The sequence below is a fragment of the Cetorhinus maximus genome, chromosome 19 (genome assembly GCF_964194155.1).
Source record: "Cetorhinus maximus chromosome 19, sCetMax3.hap1.1, whole genome shotgun sequence".
Taxonomy (NCBI): Eukaryota; Metazoa; Chordata; class Chondrichthyes; order Lamniformes; family Cetorhinidae; genus Cetorhinus; species Cetorhinus maximus.
In genome coordinates this window covers 76,667,246-76,682,581 of record NC_135897.1, presented here as the reverse complement: position 1 = coordinate 76,682,581, position 15,336 = coordinate 76,667,246, and the positions used below count along the sequence as shown (strand labels likewise).

The following is a 15,336-nucleotide window of genomic DNA, read 5'->3' as shown; positions in this document are numbered from 1 at the left end:
GCAACCTCCAAATAACAGCAATGTGATAATGACCAAATAACCTGTTCTTGTGATGTTGCTTGAGGGATAAAAATTGGCCAGGACACCAGGGAAAGCTGCCCTGCTCTGTGAAATAGCATCATGGGATCTTTCACATTCACCTGAGCAGGAAAGGCGATACCTCCGACAATTCAGCATTCCTTCAGCACGGCACTGGAGTGTCAACCTTGATTTTTGTGCTCAAAGATGTGGAGTGGGACTTGAACTCAGAACCTTGTGGCTTAGAAATGAAAGCGCTGCCGACTGAGCCACGACTGACACGAGAGATTTTACTATAGCCTTAAGGGAGGGGAGCAGCATATCTGACGTACTAGGGTTGTCACTATTATATGCACAACAGCAGCAGTGTGTACCATCTACAAGATGCAAAGCAGGAGCTTACCAAGGCTCCTTCCAAATCCACGGCCACTACGATCTAGAAGGACAAGGACAGCAGATAGTTGGGAACACCACACCTGGAAGTTCCCCTCCAAGTCACTCACGATCCTGACTTGGAAATAGGTCACCGTACCTTCACTGTCGCTGGGTCAAAATCCTGGAACTCCCTCCCTAACAGCCCCGGGTGTACCTACACCATGTTGATTGCAATGGTTCAGGAAGGCAGCTCACCACCGCTTTCTCAAGGGCAACTAGGGGAAGGACAATAAATGATAGCCCAGCCAGCGAAGCCCACATCCCATAAATGAATTTTAAAAAAACCTCCTCCCTTTTACATCTCTCACTCTTCCTGCCTCCTCCCACATTTTCCTCCAACACTTGGCTCAAGTTAAATGAGTAATGCCACGGAAAATACGCAAGTTCTTTCAACTAGGTCTGCAAATTTTATCCACCTAATGCACAAGGGAAATCATAACAACTGACATTCCTGAATAAGATTTATTATTTTACCCAAAGTTTGAAATGTATTGCTGTTTTCAATGTGATGATGCAAAATCGGCGCAGCTACATAAAACTAGTAAAATTGATAAGATGATGCCTGACATATGATTCAGTCTGTTTAATGATTCCAGATCAGTGTGTTATTTGATGAGTGCGCATTCAAATGCTCTGCTACCCCCACACAGCTCAGCACTACTGAAACACTCAGTGTAATGTATCCATTGGACCATCTATTTCATTGTCATAGTCAACCCTAATAACTGCGGCAGACTAATTTGGCTGTTGCTGTTAACTGTGAGCTCTAATTCCTAGTGAGTTTCACGATATTTGATGGGTTGACTGCATTAAACCAGTAAAATAGCCATAGGAAAAGAACAGAAAGGCCCCCAAGGTGAAATGAGTCATAATTTAAGATAGACTGAAGCCAGATTCAGAATTTGAATGTCACTTTGGGAAAAACAAAAAATGACAATTTTTGGGCCGAGGGCAGAGAGCCTTCTTCTGAGACTGAGATCAAGACATGTTGTTGGGACGATGTGGAGGGAGCTTTATTCTTTTTGGCCGTGCAATACTTGTGATTGAACTGTTTGATGCTGTCCCCTGGTACACAAGATTGGGCAATTGTTCCATTTTTCACTACCTACCAAGCTAAATATTGATTTGAATCAAAGAGTCATTACACCACAGAAGGAGCCATTTGGACCATTGAGATGGGGGCCAGCTCTCCGGAGAAACCCTGTCAATCCCATTCCCTCATCTATCCCCATAGCCCTGTGAGTTTGTTTCCCTCAAGTGTTCATCTAAAATCCTTTCTCAGATTAATGGAGTGGACAAAGGTAATTCAATGCAAAGGAGGGTAAAGTTGTATGTTTTGAGAAAAAAGTTACTGACCTTGAATGTTTTATCCAATGCTTCTTTTTTCACAGTGTTGCCAAGTATCTTGACGGTGAACATTAATCCACTTTTCTGCCACCGCTACTTCCAAATTAATGGCAAGCTGGGGCTTTGCTGGATCTTATGCTGCCCATCCCCATCCAGCCCTGCTCCTGCTTCCGGTCACGCAGTGTGCTATGAATCAAGCTTCTCGTAAAAGCAGAGGGACTTCTTTCACTACCTTCAGTCCAGTTTACCATCCACGGTGCTGAGCGCGGCCATTATAGGCAGAATTTTGCCCTTGGCATGTGGGATCAGTGGGGGCAGTCGGAAAGCCAACTGCCACCCACAATTGGCACTGCTCTGCAATCTTACACTGGCAGGCCAATTAACGCCCACCCAGCGTGATACGCAAGCAGCAGTGCTGAACGCTGCCTGTGGGGGGGGGGCGGGGGGGAGAGCGAGCAGGGCAAGTGCGAACTTCACGCAGGCACGCGAAAGAGCGCTGAATAATCTCCCTGAGGCACAGAGCTGCCCCAGGGACATGAACATAGTGAGAAAATTGTTATAAAGAACAGAAAAATTTTAATGAAACGTGTCTCCTCGTGTGACTGTGTCACATGAGCTGGGACATACCGTTAATTAAAAACTAAAGTTTTTATTTCGTTTGTATTTGATTTTGGAAACCTCATCCCGCCCATGGATGAGGTTTCCAAAAAAAATGCAAAGGCCATTAGGTTGAATGGGCAGTGAAAAATTAAGCACAATTGATAACTTAATGGCCTGAATAGGCCTTTTAATTGTCAGCAGGCGCGCTGCAGGCTCTGGCGCGCACCCACTGACCAAACTTAATCCGTGACCTAGACACACTCGGCCGATGTCATCGCACGTCATTTCACACTCAGTCGGGTTGGGCACGCGCCCACCCGCTGAGCTAAAATTTCTGGCCTATGGGTCAGCTCAGCTCCATTTTTTTTTCAAAATTGATTAATATGTTTAGGATACATACTATACCTGTAAAATATTTACCTTCCCCTCCTTTTTAACTTATCTTGAAGGCAGCAGGGTGTGCTTGTTTTCAGATCCGTGGATGCTAGCTGCTGGTTCATGCCCGAGTATCTCTTGTTTTAAACAAAAACAGAAAATGCTGGAAAAACACGGCAGGTCTGGCAGCATCCATGGAGAGAGAAACAGAGTTAACCTGGCGAGTCCGTATGACCCTTCTTCATTTGGACGCGCAATGTTAAATCTGTTTCGCTCTCCACAGATGCTGCCAGACCTGAGTTTTTCCAGCATTTTCTGCTTTTGTTTCAGATTTCCAACATCTGCAGTATTTTGCTTTTATTTCTTGTTTTTACCATGTGAAACCGAACACTGCTGGATGGCTGGTAATTCAGCCAGTAGAGGCAACTATCATAATTGAGTCTGATTCTGTTTTCATTCAGATGTGTTTTCTTGAAGAAGTTATTGTATGGAGATTAGCAGCAGGAATCTTTTCTTTGTTGGCAGACGCAATGGCCAATTTTGTATCTTTGGCTTGGCCTTATGGCCCTGCCTCATAACCCTCCCAATCCACTCGTTTGAGATTGACTAACTCGGCAGAGACTGAATCTAGGGCCATTGTGCTTTGTCTGGTTCAGTTCTAAACCATATGGTATACTTAATATAAAAGCAGAAAATACTGAAAGCCCTCAGCAGGTCAGCGGCCACCTGTGGAAAGTGAAACAGAATTAATGTTTCAGGCCGCTAATCCTTCATCAGAACTTTTCATATGCTGCATTTACCAGCTAAGCAATAGGGAACTGCTTGTACAGTTTATGACACCTGAACACATACTTTGCACTGAAATCTTGTAATATATCCCAGTCATATGCTGATCTCCATGGTGATGCATTTATGCATCATTAATTATTCAAGACCAGTGCACACAGCTTCTGTCATTACGCTAAATACTGTTTTATCATGAGGACAGTATTTGAACACAATTTATACTGTGCTAAGAAAGAGAAAATAAATACTTGCATTGTTGAAATTTCTCAAAATACTTGGCACAATTAATTGTAATGTAAACAAATGAGTTTTTCAAACCGTACTTTAATGTTTGTTATCTAACAATCAAATGCACACAGTTTCTTCCACAGGGAGACATCTCTCCAGACATTGCAAGTAACCAGAATCAAGTATGGAACATTGTGTTGAGCTGGCATCACTTGCTGAACCAAGATTGCTGGAATGTGTCCTGTAGTAACTATACTGAAAACCCCACTATGCTTCAAGTGTCAACCTGTGTTCAATAGACTGACCACATTGCATACTGTGGAGATTGATGGTGGGTTTATTCCTTTCTCAATTATCATATTATTAGCTACTGTGTAATTTCCCTAATTAATTGAAATGTCACATTAGCTGCATAGGATAACATGAGATATACAGCACAGAAACAGGCCATTCTGCCCAACCAGTCCATGCCGATGCTTATGCTCTATTTGAACCTCCTTCTGCTTTTTCTCATCTAAATCTACCATCATAACCATTTATTCCCTTCTCCCTTATTTGCTTGTCCAGCTTCTTAAATGCATCTATGCTGTTTGCTTCAACCACTCCGTCTGGTAACGAGTTCCACATTCTTACCACTCTTTGGGTAAAGAAGTTTCTTCTGAATTCCCTATTGGATTTCTTGGTGACTACCTTATATTGATGGCCTCTAGTTATGCTGTCCCACAAGAGGAAATTTTCTCTGTACCCACTCTATAATATTTACGATCTCTATTGGGTCGCCCCTCACCTTTTTCCAAGAGAAAAGGGACCCAGCCTATCAATCCTTTCCTGATATATATACCCATGCGTTTCTGGTATCATCCTTAAAAATCTTCTAGGCACCCTCTCCAGAGCCTCTAAATTTTTATAATATGGCATCTAGAACCACAGTACTCTTAAGTGAAATATAACCAAGATTCAATTCAGGTTTTGCATAATTTCCCTACTTTTCAGTTCTATCCTTCTTGAAATAAAACCTACTGCTTGGTTTGCTTTTTTTATGGCCTTACTAACCTGTGACGCAATGTTTTGTGATTGATGTATTTGTACTCCAAGATCCCCTTGTTCCCACCTAGATTTGCATCTTCTAAGTAATAAATTATCTCCCTATTCTTCCTAATAAAGTGTACTACCTCACATTTATCTGTGTTGAACTTCATTTGCCATTTATTTGCACATTCTGCAAGTTTATTAATGTCCTTGTGAAATGCGTTGCCGTCCTCCTCAGTACTGACTATCCCCTCCAATTTGGTGTCATTTGCAAATTTTAGAAATTGCGTTTTTGATTCCAAAGTTCAAATCGTTCATGTAAATTGTGAACAGCAGTGGTCCCAGTGCCGATCTTTGTGGAGCACCACTTGCCACCTCCTGCCACTCTGAATAACTTCTTTTTACTCCCAATTTCTTCATTCTGTCTTTAAGCCAGCTCGCAATTCATTCTGCCACTTATCCTCTGACTCCACATTCTCTTATTCATTAGTCTATTTTGGGATACCTTATCTAAGGCCTTTTGAAAATCCAGATTAATTGGATCCATTACATTACTATCACCACTCTCTTTGTTACCTCCTCTAAAACTTCAATAATGTTGGTCAAGCAAGATTCTCCCTTTTGAAATTTTTATTATATTTCTCATTTCTAGATGTTAATTTGTTCTCTCCTTCAGTGAGGATTCTATTATTTTTCCTGCCACCGCATTAAGCTAACGATCCTGTGTTTCACTGGACATGTCCTGACCCCCTTTAAGTTAGCTGTCCAGCAGTCCTCTCCAACTTTTTCTCAGGAATTGTTAAACACATTGGGCGGAATCTTCCGGTCCCGCCAGCAGCTGGAAGCCTGGCGGGTGGGGAAACCTAATTTGGCATGAGACCAAAAATCAGTTTCCCAATGGCAGGACGAACTTTAGCGAATAAGTTCGCAGGACTTTAAAGGTGGGTTAATCTTCCTGACAAACAATGTCAGAAAGGCCTTTTGCGTGCATTAGCATGTCATGCATGCACATTAAAAAGCCATCTCGCTGGAATTGAGTTCCCCCCCCCCCCCAAATTAAGATCCCCGAGAAATTAGAACGTTCACATTCACGATTGCACCTGGTGAGGTAGACTTCTTCCATGTTTATTAGTGTGTTGGCCCCTCTTTGCGGAGTATCTGCAAATGCCAGCCTCTGCTTGAGATTGAGTGGTGGCAGTGCAAGTTGTGTGGAGGATGACCGAGGAAGGGTTAGGGGGAAAGGGAGGAGCCGTGGCTGGGCAAAGGTGGAAGGGATAGTGCAGGCTGTCCGAGTGCCCTTTAACTATGGCACCCAGACCTTCGACCCCATGAGGTCGCGGCGGAGATGGCGACTCCCTGCCCACACCACCACGAAAATCAGCGAGCTCCTCATGGATGCACGTGTAATGAGTTGAACAGCGCAAGATCGCTGTCCTGCCCCACAGCAGAAATCACTCTCGTTTCCATGCCTGCCACCGAACGTAGACTCCAGGACAGAAGAATCTGGCTCTTAACTCTGCCCTAGATTCTTTTAAGATAGGTGGATGCAATCCATTCAGGCCAGTGGTTTTATCCTTGAGTTTGTTTAGTTTATTCAATACATCCCCTTTTTTAAAATTAAAAACATTTATCTCATTACTCATCTCATTCAATGTCAGATCCACCTGTACTATCTCCCCGGTAGATACTGAAGCAAAATAATTACTGAAAATTAATGCTATCTCGCTATCATTACCTGCGCTATCATCCTGTCTATCCCTTAATGGTCCTACTCCCGTCACAGCCTTCCTCTTTTTAATTGATGCCTGTAAAATATTTTACTATTTTGTTTTATGGATCCTAATTGATTTAATTTCATTGCCTTCTTAATTGTTTTTTGATTTATTTCCTAATCTCTTATTTTCTCTTATCCTGCACTTTTCTACTGTCTATGTGCTTAATGTATGCCTCTTTCCTAACCCTCAATGTTCCTTTATGTCTTTATTCATCCATGGAGTCCCGCTAGTCTTTGGTTTGATCTTTCCTTTTAGTGGAACATATTTTCCCTGCACTCTGTTGATCACCTTTTTAAATGTTTCCCATTGTTGTCCTATATCGTTATTTGCCAGTATAGTTGCCCATTTTATTTTCCCCCAAGTTCTAGTTTCCCGACCGCATTATTGGGAAACCTTATATTGTAGGAACTATATCATTTATGAAGAGAGTAACCCATTTTGGTTCCAGAATAGATCAACACCTGCATTTACAGGTTATTGTTCCTCCCATGAATTGTTTTTTCCATTGGTATGACTTCTGTTGCCAAACCATCTCTCAATCCTATTAGCTAATTAACCGCTGTTATGATCCCAGCTGAGGTCACCACTGGACAAGCCTGATCCCAAGGTGGAACCCAGCTTGATAGATCCTAACTTTTATTTGTTCGTTTAGACACGTGGAGAGTAGCCACTGAACAGAGTTACAGGAGCCAGCTGATGAACTTTTAACAAAAGAATAAAACATTTATTCAACAAGAAAAGATTAACTATATTACAATAATCCTTCACCCTCAACTATACCTTTACAGATATGTACAGATTTTTAAGGATAACACAAGATACAAAAGCTATCTTATACTTTAAGTATCACTGTAAGTACATGGTCCATGTAAACCTATGGCACCCTGTGGTCAGGCACACCACACTCTGAAAACAAGTGACAGATGCCACCTCAACCAAATACTATGGATCCCTAATCAACTCCCCCGCTTGTCACACCATGAGCCAACCTGTCTCACTGAACTGCATCTTTCACATGAGGATTTCCAATCTCCCTCTCCAAGAACTCGCTTTGGAATCTTCTCCCAAACCGTCGCTTTCTCTCAGGCGCCTTCCACAAGGGTTCACCTCCAGGGTTTTGAACTCTCCTTTCAATGTTCCTCTCCCCTGGATCACCATGTGTTCAAGCTTTCCTCCACGCACTCTCTCTCACTGACTCAGCTGTCAACAGTACACCACTGCTTCACATGCACATATCAAACAGTTACGGACCTTCAGTTGTCCCTTTGGATATTCTGGCCTCTTGCAAGCTGTTCTCGCTTTAAATCTGCTTTCTGCAGCTTTTGTCTCTTTAAATCTGAAGCTTGGAGCCTTTCTCTCTGCCCCTCACTCTTAACTTCACTTAACAGGACCTATTCCAGGTTCCTGTCCTTCCCTTTGACTAGAAGGTCTTGGGATTTCTTTGTCCCACTCCCCTAGATTTTGGGATATTTTCTTTAGCTTGGGACTGACTATCTGTCCTGTTTGCTCCAGTCTCTCCTGGCAGCTACTTTCAAAACCATCTGAACTCAAAAACAGTTTCCAAATCTAACTGCTGTTTCTCGTTTCTTGTGTGTCTGTCTGTGGGAGGGGCCTGCCTCTCAGGACCCCTGTTGCTAGGCACCACCCCAGCTTCTCTACCCTTGTTTGTTTACCTTAGTTGCAACAGTAGTAAAACTCTCATTAGAAATGCAGGCACCTTTTAAAGTGAAACTAAAACTCAATTTGACCTTTTCTTAACACACACAGATATAGAAATACAAATCAAATTTAAACTTTAAAGCTAAAACTCATTTCCAACACCCACAAATACAAATATAACTCACTTAAACAATCTTTATTTCCTAACGCCACTAATTCCAAGAGCCCTTACCTCCTTCAGCAACCACACATGAAAACCTTTCAAGTGCTTTTGAAAGTACAAGTTGCATCCCTTGTCTGCTGAACGCTGGCTAAAAATACCAACAAAATAATATCCTCATGATGCAGTTTGGAAAAAAAAACTAACAAATATGGCAGAACTCAATTCCCAACTCTTTGTGCCACTTACCATAATTCTGTCTAAACAAATTGTTCCATTGCTTAAAGAAATCAATGCAGAATTACTAAGATGTCAAATGGTAATACAGAACTTGAATATTGCTGAAAAAAAAGAGACATTTTTTGTCTAAGCTTTTTGTCTTGCACTCATCAGGACAATTCGCAAGAATACAATGTAAGGGAAAACAACAAATTTAAACTGTATGAAAAGAGAGTGCTGATTGGTTGGAAAGTGGACTCTGATTATAGAGGTGGTGCCATGGAGAAAGCACCAGTTGACGGTGATTAACAGTTAACTGCCAAGCATTGTTTGAAATTTAAACCAGGCTGCTTGACTTTGATTGGTCAAGGCATTGCCCTAAGGAATGAACCAGTGAATGATTGTCACTTATTTTGTTTAGCTGAAAGAGGCGCAATGTATGTACATGTTCTTTCTGTCTACAAAGAACAGGGCCTTGTGTATTAATATATGTAGCTTCTAGTACATGCAAATGCGCCACACTGCGAGACTGATTGACAATCTTAAATTGGTTGTCAGCGTAATTCTTAATACTGAGGATTATTTAGCAAATGTTGTCCAATTGCGGAATCACATCTACTGTTGGACACTATGTTTTGAGTTTTGCAAGCACGGGCTGGTTGGGTACGATCTGCGCGTGGTCTATTGTGAACAGCAGAAGAGACATACTGTTTCACCTGATCCACTGGTCTTTGGGACGTACAGCCTACATCACATTGGCACTGAAATTCATACACCACATTACTCATTTGTGTGATAGGCAGAATGTCTTTTTGGCTTGACAGTTGCATCCTGTTAGTGGTGAATACCACTTGTGTCGCTTCTGTATAGTAGCAGCGTGAAACAGCTAGCTTCAACTGTTGCTCAAATTTTGAGATACCTTGTCCTTCTAGGGTAACCTGAGGTAGACTGGGCACTTTTCAGGGCCGAAAGTGATGGCCTTAGGCCCATTCATGAGTTTGCACGGTATACAGCACAAAATGACCTGATCAGGGTAGCCATTGTCCTGCAAGATACCTTTGATGTGCCCTTTTTTAGTGCCCCATCTTAGTGATACCTTTGATGTGTAAAAGTGATGAGCTGCCACGTGATATTTGTGCCAGGGTTCGGTCTCACAGCTTGCTGCATCCGTGTATGTATGTGCTTCCCAAGACACACATGCCCAATCTTACCTATGACCAGCTCTGTACAACATGGATTGGCCAAATGGTTGGACGAATGGTTACAACCAGTTTTGAGCAAGTTTTCCACATACACGGTGAAGGATTCCTTCACATTTGTGATGACCATACAGGACTTGCATATCGATAGCAATGCTGTGTCCATTTGACATTGCTAGCCTTTTCATCAATGTTCCACTTAAGGGAGCCATAGATATTTGCACTGCAGCACTATATCATGGTGATCTAGATCTACCACCATTGTGTGAACCAATATTCATTGAACTTAGCAACTCGCGTTGTTCAATTTTAATGTCACCAAGTATGCCTAAGTAGATGGTGTTGCCATGGGATCCCTTCTAGGCCCAGCACTTGCTAACTTCTTTGTTGGGTTCCATGAGAAATATGTCTTCAATGGACTGACACCTAACCTCCTACCCCTCCCGTATTTCCAATATGTGGATGATACATTGGCTATATTTAAATCCACAGCTGCATGTCATCATTTCCTTACATGTCTTAATGGGCTCCATCCTGCACTGAAATTCACCTTTGAAAAGGGGCAGTCACATGAACTCCCCTTCCTTGACATACTAGTTGAGAAATCTGCCAGATGATTCTCTACCATGGTCTACTGCAAGCCTACTTTCACTGGTCAATATACGAGTTGGGATTCTTACTGTTCCATGTGCTATAAAATTGACCTTTCGGCAACCTCGTAAATAGGGCCCAAGCCATCTGCTCACTATGCAAGCTTGTTGCTGAAAGAGGGCACATCAAAGGCATCCTGCAGGGTAATAGCTACCCTGATTAGATTGTTTCACGCTGTATATCACGCAAACTCACGAATGGGCCTAAGGCTGTCACTTTTGGCCCTGAAAAGAGCCCAGTCTACCTCAGATTACCCTGGCAGGGCAAGATGTCACAAAAATTTGAGCAACAGATGAAGCTAGCTGTTTCACGCTGCTACTATGCAGTAGCAACACGAGTGGTATTTGCCACCAACATGATGCTGCTGTCAAGCCAAAAAGCCATTTTGCCTATCAAATAAAATGAGTAAATTAATTTCAGTGCCAGTGTGACGCTAGGTATGTAGGCCCTATGTCCCAAAGACTGGCGAATCATATCAAATAGCATGACCTTTCTGTTGTTCACAACGGGCAAGGTACAGACTGTACCCAACCACCCTGTGCTTGCAAAACACAAAACACTGTGTCCTACATTAGATGTGGCTCTGCGATTGGACAACATTTGCTAACATTGGGCTCACAGTGTGGCGCATGTGTGTGTACTGGAAGCTACATATATTAATACCCAGGGCTCTGTTCTTTGCAGCCAGAAAGAACATGTACACACATTGTGCCTGTTTCAGCTAAACAAAATATGTGATAGCCATTCGCTGGTTCATTCCTCTGGTCAAGGCAGTGCACTGTCAGGGCCAAGCTGCTTGGTTTAAATTTCAAACAATGATTGGCAGTTAACTGTCAGTCACCATCAACTGGTGCATTATCCATGGCAACACCTCCACCAGTATCCACTTGCCAACCAATCAGCACTCTCTTCTCATACAAATTTGTCATTTTCCCTTGCATTGCATTCTTGTGAATTGTCCTGATGAGTGAAAGATGAAAAGCTTCAAAATGTCTCTTTTTCTACAATACTCAAGATGTCAATATAAAAGATATCGAAAAAGTGATACAAGTGAACAAATGTTCATATATGCATACTTAAAGCAGTCTAAAGTAGGAGAGAAAATGTCATTTAAAATGTGCAGTAATGATAACAGCAAGCTGTGACAAATACATTATTCCACCAAATATCAAATATACATAAACATTGAGGCAATTCATCATGTTTGAGGGATATGGAAGAGACTACCTTTCGGTTTTACAACATAAGTTTGTTGGTCTTGAATGTGGCGGAACATATTTACACAATAGCACAATGTACTTGAATTATTGGACTGACACCCAAAATTGCTACATCACAGATAAGATTACATTTGGGTGGTGACCTACCTGATTATCATATCCTTCGTACTAACTGAAAAAATGTTCAATAATGGATTGTTTCAGATTGTTGCTATTGCTTGGTGAACATCACAATGTTTGTATGACGAATGGTCTACCCACCAGTTAATGTGCTAAAAGATTATGAAAAGAAATGTCCAGGTGCGGTCCTGGAATATAAATTTTTTGCTCATCTTCAAAGCAGTACTTTTGAATGAAGATTTGTGAACAGAGATTAGCTAACCTCTGCAATTAGCCTCTTTCCTCCTTTGGTTTGGTGTCAAAATATGTTCAAAAACATAACTGTGAAGCTCCTTTGAGATGTTTTACTATGCTAAGCCGCTATTATAAATACGAATTATTGTTATAAACACAATAAAAAGCATATGGTCACTTCCTAATCAAAGCTAAAGAAAATGTGCAGTTTGTCTCCTCAATAGCAATTAGCTGCTGGAACACTGGCTAGTTGTTCACTCCTCAACTCCAAGCCGCTTAAGGCACCTCTGCTGTTCTATATGTTATCTTCCAACTGAGCACAGAACAGGATTGATCCAGGGTTATTCTTGGTCTGTAGGACTTATCTACTTTCTGAATAACCTTGCTGTGCCCTTGGGAAACTGGAATTTTCAATACAGTAACAGGTTATGCTTTAAACAAGTCTTCGTGTAGTTTTAATGCTGATCTGGAAAAGTACATGGAGAAATGACCTCATGGCAAATGTTACGCTGCCTTTCACAAGGTCTATAAAGATTTCATTTCAGTACAGCATGATTTATAATTGGATTTAAAAATCCTGTGGCAATAGTTCAAAAATGATCTGTTAAAGACCATGATATTGTTGACTGGAAGTCAAGGAAAATGTTGAAAGGTTCCTGGGTTTCAGTCATGACAATTTTGAGGTCACCATCTGTGAGACCTTGAAAACCGCTCAAAGGGAGATTATAATTAACTTTTGGGAGAGGGAAAGGAAAACTTGAGGGATAATGCCCTTGAGTTCATTGGTCATATAAAGGCCATGCAGCGAGGCCTTGAGAACCAAAGAGGATGCATAACATTATCCTAATTCAGACAAATAACAAATCTAAACTCAGCAGTCTTAACAAGGACAGTTGGAATTACATGGATATTTTCCCAAGAATCATGTCAAAGATAGATATTTTTTCGCTTCTGACCATGGGCAACCTAAAATTACTCAAGAATAAAGGGTAATGAAATATGATTTACATTAATACTGGTAAAGAAAAAGTTTCTGTAAAATGTTTTTGAAACCTTATGTGCAGGAATTTGAATCATACCATGCCTTAAACTGACTAGTAACTTGGTGGCTTTCATTGAAAGTCTAAATCGTAAAAATGTAAGCTGTTCTCAGTAACCTCTTGTTTAGAGGGGAATGTTCACATTATTCAATAAAGTCTTCATTGGTCAAGAACCAGCTGGGGCGTTAAAATATATAATTTCAAGATTTAAAAGGCCAGGGTTATCCAAATTGCCAGCTAATGGCTAGTTAGGAATTCAGATGTGGATAACTGTATTTCTGATTGGTGTGCATGCTGGGCATGTGATCTCAATATCTATATTGCTCATTGTACGCATGTGTACTTTAACCTTTGTGTTGGTAAAATGAAAAAGATGCAATGTGTGAATGTTTTGATTGTTGTGAATGCTTAACACAACCTTTTTAGTGAATAGTGGTAAAAGTAAATATACATGAAGTACACTTACATGAATACGTGAGTGTGGCATTTAATGCATGTAGCTAAAATCGTGTCACTGTAGCCACATCTGTGGTTCATGCCAAAATCAGTTTAGATCACCCGCTGCTTTAAAGGATTCTGCTTATGAGATAAAGCAAAGTTTAAAAACACCAATCCACATCCCAAAAAAAAGTTTAAAATCCAGTTTTATTTTCTCTTTTCTTCATACAGGTTTTAAGGCATCTGCACGAAAGACATAATTCTGCAAAGGTTATAAAATCATTTACGGTCAGCCTGGGGTATCATTTGATCTTGCTTCCTAAACTTTCCATTCTTCTATTTGAAAGTTAACCTGTGTTAAGTTCATTAAATATGTACACAGCAACAGCACATCAAGCTTTAGACATTCACTTGGGGCAAAAATCACAGCACAAAAAGGACAAAGACCGCCATTATTCAAAGTTATAAGTAGAGCTATTTACAGGTCCCTTATTATGGCATGATGTCTTAATATGTGCGTAAACTGATCCAACAGGGGGTTGGGCTGGGGGCAAGGCAGGCAGCTATGTATTTAGGATTTGTTTTAACACTTGATATCTGGAAGCACAACATGATGCTACCATAAAATGCCATCTAGCTCATACCCCCTTCAAAGTGGTCACACATCTACAATGGCAGGTCCAGCGCATTATAACAAAACAAGACAACAAAGTAGTCATCGTGCAAGCTCTCCCGTTCATGCTAGTCTGTTACGTGAACTCTGAAAGCTACTCGACCTAAGAACCGGTCGCGATCGTCATCATTCTTCAGATTGGCACCGGTTATTTTGCACTCAATCATTAAATCCTTGTTGGTATCATTGGTATCCAGCATTAGTTTTACAGCAACCAGAGGCTGTGAGTAGTTAACCTACAAGGAAGGACAAAAACAAATATCAGGCACTTATACCTTTTAATACCACCTCTTCTAGCTAACATGTTAGCATTTACCACTAGATCAGAGTTGGATATCCCCAGCTCCATAAAGCAAGTCATCTGACTATGTACAAAGCCAGTAATGATGATTGACATGACAAAACAAAACTTTTGCTTGGCAAATTTCACAAACTTGAAACTCATACAACAACGTTGTTAAGTCAGCATTGCACGTGTAGGGAGATGGGAACAGGAGTCGGCCATTCATTTAGAGCATGTAACTCAGCTCAATTTACCATCTTTGTTCATATCCCTTGAAACTCTGAGCTAACAAAAATTTATCAATCGCCTTGGAAATTTCAATTGATCCAGCATGCACAGCCTTTATGGGCAGAGATGAAAAATCAGATGATTGCATTCAAATAGACCATACAATAAAAACAATGTCAAACACATGAGCCAAGAAATGTAGCATTAGAATTAAAACGAACTTACATGGGCTTTTTTGCCATAATATGGATAGTACATTTTATCAAATGATCCAAAGTATTTTACAGCCAATGGTGGTTCTTTCTGTATAAAGATAAGCAAAAGTTTACAATCCTTCATATTACAGTTTGATACTATTACCTAACTGATCAGAGGTTTTGGAAGACATAGAAAGTACATGTTAATTTTTTTTTGAAAAAGCAAACTCTATATTTAGTAACACATCCATCATTTTGCGCAAAGATTAAAATTGCAAATCGAAGACAGAGGCAGTGTGGTAGTTAATTCATGTAATATGCCGCACCCAGAATTAGAATGATGAATGAATCCCCGATGAGTTAACCAGTTTTGGCTGGCCAGACAGACTGGGAGGAAAAACAAAACTAAACATCAAGCAATA

The 15,336-nt window shown here is 40.9% G+C and overlaps 1 protein-coding gene across 2 annotated transcripts in view; it reads right to left on the bottom strand.

The window, feature by feature from the left end:
* Positions 1-13,722: 13,722 nt before the first annotated feature.
* atp1b3a (ATPase Na+/K+ transporting subunit beta 3a) overlaps positions 13,723-15,336 on the bottom strand; it is a 48,900-nt gene continuing 47,286 nt past the window's right edge. For both annotated transcript variants that reach the window (XM_078564190.1, XM_078564189.1), the window contains 2 exons: positions 14,943-15,020; positions 13,723-14,442 (listed from right to left, as the gene is read on the bottom strand). In XM_078564190.1, the coding sequence (XP_078420316.1) occupies positions 14,275-14,442; positions 14,943-15,020 (246 nt within the window). In that variant the 3' untranslated portion in view covers positions 13,723-14,274. The remainder of the gene's footprint in view (positions 14,443-14,942; positions 15,021-15,336) is intronic.